Source organism: Jaculus jaculus, chromosome 9 (assembly GCF_020740685.1).
Source record: "Jaculus jaculus isolate mJacJac1 chromosome 9, mJacJac1.mat.Y.cur, whole genome shotgun sequence".
NCBI classification, from domain to species: Eukaryota; Metazoa; Chordata; class Mammalia; order Rodentia; family Dipodidae; genus Jaculus; species Jaculus jaculus.
Window position 1 is genome coordinate 109570603 of NC_059110.1, and position 13830 is coordinate 109584432.

Genomic DNA, 13830 nt, shown 5'->3' on the forward strand with positions numbered 1-13830 from the left:
TGGCGCTGAGAATCCGAACAGGGTTCTGGGAGCGCCTCCCCCCCCCACCCCCGGCTTCAAACTCCACAAAGCCAGGGCCTCCCGGACAAGCCCCTTCCTGTACAGACGGGAAATGGGGCCCTTACTCTGGGTGGCTGTCCCCAGGCCAGAATGCATCCCATCATCCTCCTGGCCTCTTCTCAACACCTGAGCTGGGATGAGCTTTTAGTTTCTGTCTTCTGAAAGAGAGTGATAGGCCTGGGAAGATGGGGACACCTCCCTAAGATACCTGAGTGAGCTTTGCAATAGAGGCAGGAGACCCTGCAAGGAGACCTTACAACTCTCATCACCCCCAGGGAGATTACCTAAGAGCAAACCACCTGTATACTGGAACCACAGAAGTCAAATAAATGGAGTCTCTCTCACATGCCTGCTCCACAGAGAGCAAGGCAGAGCAAGGGCTTCCATTTCTCACTGATCCTTCCCCCGCACCCAGTTAGAGGGTCACTCTAGCCCAGGCTGACCTGGAATTCACTATGGAGTCTCAGGGTGCCTCCACCTAACAGCAATCCTCCTACCTCTGCCTCCCGAGTGCTGGGATTAAAGGCGTGCACCACCACACACAGCTTTACTGAGTTTAAAAAATATATATTTTATTTTTATTTATTTATTTGTTAGAGAGAAAGAGAACGGGTGCACCAGGACCTTCAGCCACTGCAAACTCCAGACACATGTGCCACTATGTGCATCTGACTTATGTGGGTTCTGGGGAGCCAAACTAGGTCCTTAGGCTTTCCAGGCAAGCGTCTTAACTGCTAAGCCATCTTTCCAGCCCTCACTGATGGTTTTAAACTAGATTTAAGTTCCTACTATGTACCAGCTATTTCCATTATACATAATTCTTGCTTAAGGAGCTAAAATTCTTTAAGGTAAGCAACACATGACTAGATCATTTTATATATATATATATAATATTTTTTTTTGAGAGCAACAGAGAGAGAAAAAGGCAGAGAGAGAGAGAGAGAGAGAGAGAGAATGGGCACGCCAAGGCCTCCAGCCACTGCAAACGAACTCCAGATGCATGCGCCCCCTTGTGCATCTGGCTAACGTGGGTCCTGGGGAATCGAGCCTTGAACTGGGGTTCTTAGGCTTCACAGGCAAGCACTTAACCACTAAGCCATCTCTCCAGCCCAACTTTTTTTTTTTTTTTTTGAGACCCCAGGCTGACCTGGAGCTCTGTAGCTTTAGGCTGGACTCACAGCATTTCTCCTACCTCTGTCTCCCAAGTGCTGGGATTAATTTAAAGGTGTGTGCCACCACACCTGGCTTCATTGTATACTATTACTTTTTTTTTTTTTTTTTTTTTTGGTTTTTCGAGGCAAGGTCTCACTCTAGTCCAGGCTGACCTGGAATTCACTATGTAGTCTCAGGGTGGCCTCAAACTCATGGTGATCCTCCTACCTCAGCCTCCCGAGTGCTGGGATTAAAGGCGTGTGCCACCATGCCTGGCTCTTGCATATATATTTTTATTTAACATGAGATATATATATATATTAACTAATTACATCTATATATGCATATAAATAAGCAATAGGCCGGGCGTGGTGTTGAGAGGGGCGGGTAGTCAGGAGAGAAGGCTGGAAGCTCTAGAGATTCCATCCTAGGATGGCCAGGGCAAAGGAGTTCCACTATGAGCCGTGGGAAATCTTTAAAGGCCTGTCTGCCCAAGGAGTATTTAGGATCAGGAAGTGCTCTTCATGATGGAGGGGAATAGCATCCCAAGTCCATAAAAAGTTAGACCCAGTAGAAGCAGGGTTAGAGATGGGCAGATTTGAGAGTTGGCTAGTTAAAGAGTCGAAATGTGCATTGGAAGGGAGCCAGACAGACAAAGGAGGGTCTTTATGCCTTTCCTCTCCCAGTGCCTTACTGTGTGCTGGGCACGCATCCTCCCAGTACAGGAAGGAAGGAAGGTGTGCTGCGTGCAGGGAGGCTGGATCTGCAGGCGTTGGTTTCCTCTCTGTACAGACACCGCATGAGGGTTGAGAAAATGCCTCAGAGCAGTGCCCAACGATGACAAGGGGCCCAGTGGGTTTGTGGGAGATGATGCAGACCAGTGAGGAAGGTGTTCCTTGTGCACACACACTCTGCCCTTCCCCTGCCTGGGTGCCTACACCACCTTCCTGCCTTGTTTGTTTGTTTTCGAGGTAGGGTCTCACTCTAGCCCAGGCTGACCTGGAATTCACTATGGAGTCTCAGGGTGGCCTTGAACTCATGACAATCTACCTACCTCTGCCTCCTGAGTACTAGAATTAAGGCGTGCGCCACCATGCCCGGCTTCTTAGTTTGTTTTTTTTTAGACAGTGTGTCACATTGTCTAGGCTGGCCTTGAACTCAGTATGTAAGTGAAGTTGGCTTTGAACCTCTGATCCTCTTGCCTTCATCTCCCAAGTGCTAGGATTACAGGTATGTAGGCCACCACACCTAGTTCTCAGTCCTGCCTTCTAATGGCTTCAGCTCTCTCTCTCTCTCTCCCCTGAGAACTGGCCCCTGGTTCTTACCAACTTTACAATCCCCACCAAGGCTCTTCATGAGAGTGGGGGTAGTTTCAGGGCGGGGGTGGCTGCCCAAAGTGGTGGTTTGGGGTGAGAGAGAGACTGCAGCTCATTTCTTTGAGAGTCTGAGAAAAGTATAATCCTACCCAGAAACAACAGAGCTTCTCTGCCCACAGGGATTCTTACATGTGATTTCAGTATTTTAAGAGAAGGCTGGACTCAAATTTACCATGCTCCTGCCTCCGCTTCCTGAATGCTGGGATTATACCCACGTGATTTCAAGCTCACCCCCATACCCACACCCTGAAACCCACCTATAAACTGGGAAGAGGGAGGTGAGGATGTTTGAAGGAGGTCGGGAGACCCTGGCCCAAAGAGGGGCTAGCGCCCCTTTTCCCCTTAGGGAGAGCTTAGAGAAGCCAGACCCCCCCACTCAGGACAAGCAGAGGAGTTTTGGGTGGGGGAGAGCAGCCGACAGCCTGGGAACCGGTCTGCCAACTAGTTCAACCGGGGACTGGTTTCGACTTAGGGAGTTCAAAGGGAGCTGGGATGTCCAGCTCGCCACAGAGCAGCGGCCCTTAACCCTTTCCCCGTTGTGCCCTGGGCAGCACCAGGGTGTAGCCCGTGCTGGAAAGAGGTCCGAGACGCCCCGGAAGATGAAATGGGTGGGGGGCCACTTTGGTGGTAGCTTTCGAGAGCAACCAGACACCGGAGAGGGGGGCGGGGGTGGCCAGACTCCTGTTGGCCCCAGTCCCTGAGGTCCCTTGGGATCCGTTCCTCCAGCGCGGCGATCCCAGGAGGACCCTGGCTTCTGAGTGGATTCAGGGGCCCTGGGATTGGATTTCCGGGGTGATGAATATTCATCGGTCTGAGCCGGCCTCTGCTTCTGTTTACTTAGCGGGGAGGGGCCGGGTTTCAGGTTCACCTTGACTCCTGGAGCTACAGCGGAGCAGGTACCGGCTCCTGCACCTGTTTCTCTCACACCTGACCTGCAGCCTCTGCCACCCACCTCTCCCCGCGGAGCACCCTGGAGGCACCCTCTGCTCCTCGGGTCTCACCCTCCCGGGCAGCTCCTACGCTCAGCTCCTTCTCTAAGGAAGGTCTCACCTCCAGCCTGAAGCAGTCTGGACTGCAGGTATGGGGGGGGGGGGAATGGGCTTCAGGGTGGTGGAACCAAGACACAGTGCCCAGCCAGGACTTCAAGTGCTGCCTCCATGACTGACGAGCCCAGTGGGGTTCTCTCCTCCTGGGGGGCAGACCCAGGCTGTGCATCTATCCAGTCGCATCCCACTGGACATTTGGAGTCCATCCAGGTCTCCAAGAGAGCTCCTGCTGAGAGAGTTTCACTGTGAACTCCTACTGAGCTCAAGCCCACCACCACGGAGACCTCAGCCTAGACCATGGGTCTGGATGTCTGGTAGGGGCATCTCCCCCATTTCTACCAAGCGTACCCCCATCTCCTTCAGGGTGGACAGAGGCCATTCGTTGCTCTGCAGAGGGAGGGGGGTTCCAGGTTTCATCTCACAATAAAGAAACTGACGTGCTCTTCCAGCTGCACCCCCACCCGTCAATGGTTAACTTGTCTCAGCTCCCAAGGGGCCTGGCCCACACTGAGCAAAGCCCTTCACAGCAGCCCATGGAGCCCAGCTGGGGTGGTGAGGCCTGTCCTGGGCACTCATGCGCTTACCATAGTGCTGGACATCCAAGGCTGGGGGAGGGGGTGCCAGGAATGGCCTTTTTGTGGGTCCTGAAGCTACAACAAACAGTAGCGGTGGAGCTGGCACCTTGAGGGCCTGATTGCCATTATCCCGTGGATTGTAGTGCCCCAGGGCAGGGGCCCGGCCCTCACCATTGGCCACCTCAGGATCCTGCACAAGAAGAGTGAAGGTCAGTCGGACGCGATGGTGCGCCCACCTTGAATCCCAGCACTTGGGAGGCAGAGGTAGGAGGATCGCCGTGAGTTCGAGGCCACCCTGAGACTACAAAGTGAATTCCAGGTCAGCCTGGGCTAGAGTGAGACCCTACTTCAAAAAAGAAGAGTGAAGGTCACCACAAGCCACCAAATGTGTGTCTGTGTAAAATCCCAAGTCCCCTTGTCCCCCACCTTGCTGGTTCATGGGCATGTGCTGGAGATAACATGCTCTTAGAGATGTGGGAAACTTGTATATCATGTGTTTTTGTTTGTTTCTTTTTAGATAGGATCTCACTCTGTAGACCAGACTGAACTAGAACTTGCTACACAAAATGGGCTGACTTCTAACTCATGGTGATCCTCCTGCCTAAGCCTCCAGCGTGCTGGGATTGCTGGTGTACGTCACTGCATCCAGCTCACATATCAGCTTTTTTTTTTTTTTTTTTTTTTTTTACAAGGAGGGGGGTTCAAGGTAGGGATTCACTCTAGCCTAGGCTGACTTGGAATTCACAGTGATCTTCCAACCTTGGACTCCCAAGTACTGGGATTAAAGGTGTATGCCACCATGCCCAGATAAAATTTATTTATTTTTAATTTGTCATATTTTATTTATTTAAGAGAGAATGAGAGCCGGGTGTGGCGGTGCACGCCTTTAATCCCAACACTCGGGAGGCAGAGGTAGGAGGATCGCTGTGAGTTTGAAGCCATGCTGAGACTCCATAGTGAATTCCAGGTCAGCCTGGGCTAGAGTGAGACCCTACCTTGAAAAACCAAAAAAGACAGATAGATAGATAGAGAGACAGAGAGAGAGAGAGAGGGAGGGAGAATGAGTGAGAAAGTGGCAGATAGAGAGAGAATGGGTGCTTTAGGTTCTCTTGTGCATTTGCCTTATGGTGGGTACTGGGGAATAGAACCTGGGTGTTTGGCTTTGCAGGTAAGCACCTTAAATACTAAGCTATTTCCCCAGCCCTCAACTTATTATTTTAATATTTATTTATTTGCACTCACACATATGCAAGAGAGAGAGGGGGAGAGAGGGAGACAGGGAGGGAAAAAGGGAGAAAGAGAAGAAAGGAGAGAGATGGAGTATGGGCACTCCAGGGCCTGTTGGCCTCACAAACTCCAAACTTTACATGGTTGCTGGGGAATTGAACCTGGGCCGGCAGGCTTTGCCAGCAAGTGCCTTTAACCTCTGAGCCATATCCCATCCCCTACACCATCTTTTTTTGTTTATTTTTTATTATTTTTATTTATTTATTTGAGGGTGACAGAGAGAGTGAAAGAGGCAGAGGCAGAGAGAGAGAGAGAGAGAGAGAATGGGTGCACCAGGGCCTCCAGCCACTGCAAGCGAACTCCAGATGCATGCGCCCCCTTGTGCATCTGGCTAACGGGAGTCCTGGGAAATCGAGCCTCAAGCCAGGGTCCTTAGGCTTCACAGGCAAGCGCTTAACCACTAAGCCATCTCTCCAGCCCCCCTACACCATCTTTTATGTGGATGATTTAAAGATTACTGTAGCTGGGATAATGTGTAAAACAAAGACTAGTCCACTAATTTATCTGTTTTGCAAATTAAGATTTCCACATGTTAAGCCTGCCTGAAAGTGCAAACACCTGCTTACTGGTGCTCAGGTATCTCCTGGGCAAAGGGGACAGGAAAATGGGCCTGGCAGAGAGCATCCTAGAAAACCCAAGGTTCACAAGGGCACTGAGGCAAGGTGCCAAGTGATTCCCATTTCTGTGGTCTTCTGACAAGTTCCTTGTGTTCTGGGGCTCCTTCTTCTGGAGTTAGGCTCTGGGGGGTTTGAGTATATACTTTGAAACACAGTACCTATTAAGATTTGATATATTTTCACTGGCACAAGCAAAAGCCTCTGTCTCGTACAGGGCTAGGAAGTTGGGTGGCAGCAGACGTAGAGGCTGGACGAGTGGTCTCTCCACTCCCTAGTTCTTCTCAGGCAGCTGCCGATGGGCACTGGGGAACAGACAAGGCAGAGGCTGAGCAGGCGCCCTGTCTCCCCTTCTCTGACCTCCTGCAACTCCTTCCAGAAACCCATTCTGGAACACCAAGTTCTGTGCAAGGCTGTGCTAAGCCCAGGCAGGGCATGCTGCCAAGACAAACCTCTCAGGCTGTCCCCTGGTGCTCTTACCTCTCCTCCAGGTGCCTGGCAGAACTCTGGCCCTTCACTTCTCCCCCACACTGTATAAGTTCTCCCCTTGATTCTCCTGCTACTTGAGTGTAGCTGAAGGGGTAGGGGGAGGGAGCAATGAGGGTCTGTTTTCTGGACAAACAAGTGGGAGGGAGTCTTCTAGACAGGGGTGCCAGAAAAGGGGTGCCAGTGGAGAGAGGCAGGACTGGAATTCACCATGTAGTCTCAGGCTGGCATCAAACTCCCCTCTACCTCTACCTCCCCAAGTTCTGGGATTAAAGGCATGTGCTACCATGCCCAACTAATTTATTTATTTAATCTCATTTATTTATTTATCCTCTCCCCACCCCCAGGTAGGTAGACTGACCTGGAATTCACTGTGTAGTCTCAAGGTGGCCTTGAACTCCTCCTACCTCTGCCTCCAGAGTGCTGGGAGGCCTTATTTATTTATTTATTGGAGACAGAGAGAGAGAGAGAAAGAGGCAGGTAGAGAATGGGTGCACTAGAGCCTCCAGCCACTGCAAAGGAACTCCAGACGCATGCGCCACCCTGTGCATCTGGCTCATGTGAGAACTGGGAATCAAACTTTGGTCCTCAGGATTTGCAGCCAAGCTCCTTAACTGCTAAGCCATCTCTGCAGCCCAGTTGTTACTGAATTTGATCTTCCCCCCTCCCTAAAAACATTCATATTTTCCATGGGCAGTCTGGAAATCAGAAAACCAGAGGAGAGTAAAAGATATTCACGCTGCTCCTTCCACATAAAGAAATTCATGAAGAATCAGTTTGTAATTTTTTTTTTCTTCCTGATAGTTTTACAAAATGCAATGGAGACCATCTAAATTTTGGTGCTAGGGATTAAACCCAGGGCTTTTAGCATGCTAAAGTAAGGTTCTACCACAGAACTAGCCCTAATCATAGTCCCATCCATCAGCTTTAAAAAAAATTATTTTGCTGGGCGTGGTGGCGCACGCCTTTAATCCCAGCACTCGGGAGGCAGAGGTAGGAGGATTGCCATGAGTTCGAGGCCACCCTGAGACTCCATAGTGAATTTCAGGTCAGCCTGGGCTACAGTGAGACCCTACCTCGAAAAACCAAAAAATTAAAAAAATTATTTTTATTTATTTGCAAGGAGAGAGAGAGAGAGAGAGAGAGAGAGAGAGAGAGAGAGAGAGAGAGAGAGCGCACGCGCACCAGGGCCTCTAGCCACTGCAAACACAGCCCAGATACATGGGCCACTTTGTGCGTCTGGCTTTACACAGGTACTGGGAAATGGAACCCCGGTCGTTAGGCTTTGCAGACAAGCACATTAACCACTGAGCCATCTTTCCAGTCCTCTATAAGCTCCCCCCACCCCCAAGACAGAGTCTCATTCTAGCTCAGGCTGACATGGAATTCACTATATAGTCTCAGGCTGATTGATGTCAAACTCACAGTGACCCTCCTACCTCTGCCTCCCATGTGCTAGGATTAAAGGTGTGCGCCACCATGCCCGGCAGGACAAAATATATTTGTCTGGATCTGAGCTGCCTGGCATCTAGCTTTCTGGTGTCTGCTGGCTTCTGTACCCTTCTCCCCAGAACTGTCACAGCCTATTGCCTAGAGAACCAGACCACCAGCCTCTCTAGGCCTGGATATGTCTTTGCTTTTATCATTCACTCTCTCGTCAGTCTTTTCTGTTTGTTTGAGGCAGGGTCTCACACAAGCCCAGGCTGACCTGAAACTCACTCTGTAGCCCGGGCTAGCCTTGAATTCAGGGCATCCTCCTACCTCAGCCGCCCGAGTGCTGGGATTAAAGGTGTGTGTCCCCACGTCTGTGTTCTCATGACTCTTAATTCCCCTAGCGTGCTGTTTCCTCCTATCTTCCAGGTCCCCAGACATCAGCGAAGTCCAGGCAACTTCATTCCCAGAAGTTCCTTTAACTCATAAGCACCTTTGTGGAAATTCGTGAAAGATGAGTCTGTGAGGGAGTTGTTAGGGCACACAGCTCAGCTAGTGAGCAGAGAAGCCTGCATCGCAGCCTTGTACCCTATCCAACTGGCTCCCCCCCTTTTTTTTTGAGGTAGGGTCTCACTCTAGCCCAGGCTGACCTGAAATTCACTATGTAGTCTCATGGTGGCCTCAAACTCATGGTGATCCTGCTACCTCTGCCTCCCCCAGGTGTTGGGATTAAAGGCGTGCACCACTACACCCAGCTTTCCATTGGGGACTCTAATGGAAGCTATGCCTGCAGCGACCAGACCTCATATAGATCTCTGGGCTCCATCCAACAACAGCCTTGCAAATTCTTAGCTCTCATTCAAACACTTATCCTTGTGGCAACCTGGAAGGGGCTGGGGGAAAGAACCATCCCTAATAATTACCACCAGTCTCCTAAATTTTCCTTTGCACAGCATGTCTACCTCCACGGGTGGGCATTAGCAATAAAGCTAAATATTATGTCTGTACGGGATGAATAAGGACACTGAGCTGGAGGACAGGAAGTTAAACAGAGCCCATTGGGAATGGACTTCCCATTCCCAGCTTGCAGCCCTTTTCTTAGGAAAGGCTCATGTTGGTCACTGTTGGGAATTCTAAAAGGCTGGGAATATCACAAATTCTACTGAATCTTGTAATAAGCGTCAAGCTTTTGTGTGACCTGACAACAGTCGGCCACACTGCCAGTAGTGAGAAGAATGTGGCCATGGTGTCAAAGCCCTGGACACTGGGTGACCAGGCAAAAGGCCCCCTAGCCTGCAGCCTGAGGGCGGAGAAGAGATGACCTCTAAGCTCCCGACAGCCAGGTGTGGTGGTGCACTTGGGAGGCAGAGGTAGGAGGATTGCTGTGTATTCAAAGCCAACCTGGAGCTACAAAGTTGTAGGTTAGCTTGGGCTAGAGACCATACCTCAAAAGCAAAACAAAACAAAAAAAATAGCTCCCTCTAGCTCTGTAGTGCAATGGGGTGGCGTTGTCTACCCATCCCTCTATCTGGTCCAGCGATTTCCCTGTTAATGTTTGCTTTGGAACAATTCAATTCTGTAGCCCTACCTTCAATTCTTTCTTCATTATTTTCTTGTTTAGATTTTTTCTTCTTTCATTTTTTGAGGTAGGATCGTGCTCTATTTCAGGCTGTCCTGGAATTCACTATGTAGTCTCTAGGGTGACCTCTAACTCATGGTGAGCCTCCTACCTCTGCTTCCCTGAGTGCTGGGATTAAAGGCGTGCGCCACCACACCCGGCTTGTTTTTTTTTTTTGAGACAAGGTCTCACTGTGTAGTCTAAACTAACCTCCGACTCTGAGACCCTCCTGCCTCAGCCTTCCGAGTGCTAGGATGGTAGGCATGAGCCACCACTCCTGGATCAATTTTTTTCTTGTTTTTTTTTTTTTTTTTTGTTTTTGTTTTTCCAGGTAGGGTCTCACTCTAGCCCAGGCTGGCTGAAATTCACTGTGTAGTCTCAAGGTGGCCTTGAACTCATGGTGATCCTCCTATCTTTGCCTTCCAAGTGCTGGGATCAAAGGCATATACCACAATGCCCAGCTCTAGCTCTTCAATTAAAAAAAAAATATTATATATATATATATATTTAGTTAGGAAAGAGAGGGGGAGAGAATGGGCACACCAGGGCCTCCAGCCACTGCAAACTCCAGACATATGTGCCACCTGTGTATCTGGGCTTATGTGGGTACTGGGGAGTTGAACCTGGGTCCTTAGGCTTTATAAGTAAGAGCCTTAACCACTAAGTAGAATCTCCAGCCCTAAAAACATATTTTTTATTTCATTTATTTATTTGAAAGCAAAGAGATAGAGAGAAGAGAGACAGAGAGAATGGGCACAGGAGGCCCTCCAGCTGGTGCACATGAATTCTAGACACACATGCCGCTCTGTACATCTGGCTTTACATGCGTACTAGGGACTTGAAGCATGGATGTTAGGCCTTGCAGGCAAGCACCTTAACTGCTGAGCCATCTCTCCAGCCCCATCTCCAATTCTTACAATAACCAGTGATTATGAATGAGCGAGTGATGGCTGGTCCCAGCGCCCACTCCCTTCATCTGCTGACCTTTCTCTCTCCCTCTTCTCCAGCAGAAAGTCCCCCTGGGCTGAGGGAACGCCATGACAGAAGTTGGTTGGTGGAAGCTGACCTTCCTCCGGAAAAAGAAATCCACCCCTAAAGTGCTCTACGAGATCCCGGACACCTATGCTCAATCGGAGGGTGGCACAGAGCCACCTGGACCAGATCCTGGGGACCCCAAGAGCGACTTCAACACGCGTCTGGAGAAGATTGTGGACAAGAGCACCAAGGGCAAGCATGTCAAGGTGTCTAATTCAGGCCGCTTCAAGGAGAAGAAAAAAGTTCGAGCCATGCTGGTGGAGAATCCCAATCTCTTTGATGACAGGGAGGACAAGGGACAGTGAAGGGGGTCAGGGAGGACGCTAGCCCCTCACTGCTCCCTGCCATTGGCAGAGGTCTGAGACAGGAGCTTGCCACGCTGGCCTCTTTGGTCATAGCTTATACCACAGGGGCAGTCGACACCTGCTGGCAGGAAATACCTGGTTCCTAGGTTTGTAATTATGTGCCCCAGCTTTGTGCAAGGCCTGGATAGCCCAGGGTCTTCCCCCTCACCATGACCACATACAAAGGCACTTTGTTCAGGATGAAAACTGCCACCCAGGAGATGTCGCCCTCCTGGGCACGGTGACACACATGACTCACAGGTATATGGCATGGCAGAGAGCAAAGGTAGCCAGAGGGGGCTCCGCCTCCGCCCTGGGCCCAGGGTCAAGGGTGAGTTTGAATTGCTGCTCCCTTTACTTTCGCTGCCTGTGCCTGCTCCCTGGGCCTATCCTACGAAAGGCATTTTCCAGAAGCCACGTGACAGAGGTGGTTTCCTTGGTGCCCAGGCAGAGATATTGAACTTGAGCTCACCTCTTAACACCAGTAATACACTTCCTGGAACTTTGCCCCCAGGACCGGAGGGGCAGAGGATCCAAGCACACTCTGGGGGTGCTGCAGGAGGAATGACCAGTGATCCCCCTGCACTCCTGCCTTGACTCACTTGCGTGCATGCAGAGCTGCACACCCTTAAAGGGAGGTCTCACTGGCCCAAGGGTCCCAACTCGGGGTAGTGAGTCCGGGAAGCTCAGTTAGGACCTAAAAGCAGCCAGTTTCTTTCTCTTTCCCCTGATAGTATTTGAGATAGATCAGCCCCAGAGGTGGATCCTGGAACCTCAAATTTGGTTGGGAAAAAACAACAACAACAACAACAAAGGTTATTTCTTTTAATAAACAAAATGCTGTAAAAGCAGAGAACCTGTTTATGCCCCGATCTTGGATTTATGGAAATGACTATTTTTCTGCCTCTACCTCTGCTCATGGAAGTAAAGTAACCTTCGGGCTCATACTGTTCCTTCAGACTTCAGGGTGATACTGTGGGTGATGAGTCACTATTTCACTACCATGCTAGGCTAGATGTGTAAGGGAACAGAGGGAGGAGCCAGTCACACCTGGGTGGTCAGGTCCTTCTGGATAACAGAAAGGGGGGGGGGGGGCCAGGGGCTCCAAGAGACTGTGGCACGGCTTTGCTGACAGACCCAAAAATCTCGGTAGCTGAATTTGAGATCGGGATTCAAACCCTGTTGCCACCTCTTAAGCTGGGTGACCTTGGGGACACGTCTTAAAAGATTCCTCTGAAGCCAGATGTGACAGTGAAACCCTGATCCCAGCACTTGCTGAGTGAGAGGCTGGAGCACTGCAAGTCTCAGGTATGCCTGGGGGACTTGGTGAGACTCTTACCTTTAAAAATAACAACATAGAACAAGACCTCCCCAAACTCCTCAGGCCTCAGTGCATGCTTCTAGAAAGGGGGCTGTGACACTTGTGTCACAGGGTGTGCTCCACAGGAAGTAGTCCCCCTATCACAGATGCTCAAATATTGGTTTCCAGTCTGGAGAGATGGCTTAGTCGTTAAGGCACTTGCCTGCAAAGCCTAAGGACCCAGGTTCGATTCCCCAGTACCCATACAAGCCAGATGCACAAGGTGGTGCACGCATCTGAAGTTCCTCTGCAGTGTCTGGAGGCCTTGGTGTGCCCATCCTCCCCATCTGTGCCTCTCTCTTTCTCTCTCAAATAAATAAATATGGGTTCCCTAGTCAGGCATGGTGACATAAGCCTATAATCCCAGCACTTGGAAGATTGACGCGGGAGGACCATGAGTTCGGCCAGCCTGAACTACACAGCAAGGTGCTCCCTCAACAAAAGAAGTTTCCTTCCTCCTTCCTTTATTGTAGAATGCCATAGACCCCAGAGCTTCAGTTTACGAACCCCTGTCCTATAATGTTATATCTTTTTTTTTTTTTTTTTTTTTTTTTTTTTTAAGGTAAGGTCTCCTCCTAACCCAGGCTGACCTGGAATTCTCTACACAGTCTCAGGGTGGCCTTGAACTCACAGCAATCCTCCTACCTCTGCCTCCAGAGTCCTGGTATTTTAAGTCATGCACCACCACGCCAGGCTTCTATAATGTCATATCTTATTTGAGCCACAAGTGAACTGGGAATTGAAAACAAATTGGCCAAATCTCTGAAATTCATGATGAGACAGGAAGAGACCAAGGTGGCCACGCAACAATGTGGTCCTGCAGCTTCAGGTCAGCTCCTTGCAGGCCACTGGGCCCACCCCACCCTAGGGAGCAATTTCTGGGGAAACTTACTGCCAAAACAAACAGATCTATCTGCACAAGGACACCTTTGTTAGGAGCCTCATCCAGGCCAGGGGGGACTTGGGAAGTGAAGGAGGCACAGGAGGGACTGAAGGAATGAAAGAAGTGATCAGGGGTACTGAAACCCTAGGTCCTCTCCCACCTTTCCCCTCTACCCAAAACTTTCATATAGCCCCCCATGGAGGTGCTCAGACCTTCCACAACCTTACAGCCCAGCCCTCTAGTTTATGTACTGAGTGTCTATAACGGGGTACCTTGCCAATTCTTCTATCACTCCAACATGGAGACAGGTGCTCCTGTTGGTCCCATCTTCCAGTTGAGTTAGCTGAAGCCAAAAGGTTAAATCACTGGCCCCAGGTCAAGTGCCTGGTTCAACTCAGAGTTGACCTGTGCATGTGATCCTCCCCCCCCCCCCCCCCCCCCGCCCTCCTGTTCTTGAGTCTTATCTGCTGGAGGACCAGAAATTCAGCCATCTTCCGCAGAAGGGGAAGAGGGAGGAAAGAGGGCCACGCTCAGGCGTTGGGTTTCTGGGGATGCTGTGCAGA

General features: G+C 50.4%; 1 protein-coding gene across 5 annotated transcripts; it reads left to right on the forward strand.

Moving 5' to 3' along the window:
* The first annotated feature begins 3356 nt into the window (after positions 1-3356).
* Positions 3357-11976, forward strand: Prr15l (proline rich 15 like). Of its 5 annotated transcripts, none has more exons than XM_045159275.1 (2): positions 3357-3666; positions 10656-11976. In XM_045159275.1, exon 2 carries the CDS (start codon positions 10683-10685, stop codon positions 10983-10985), a length of 303 nt encoding a protein of 100 aa, XP_045015210.1. In that variant the 5' UTR covers positions 3357-3666; positions 10656-10682; the 3' UTR covers positions 10986-11976. The 5 variants fall into 5 exon arrangements, with proteins under 5 accessions (XP_045015210.1, XP_045015209.1, XP_045015213.1 ...); XM_045159274.1 differs by having other exon boundaries at positions 3362-3666; positions 10653-11976; XM_045159278.1 differs by lacking the exon at positions 3357-3666 and adding an exon at positions 4170-4473 and having other exon boundaries at positions 10653-11976.
* Positions 11977-13830: the final 1854 nt, after the last annotated feature.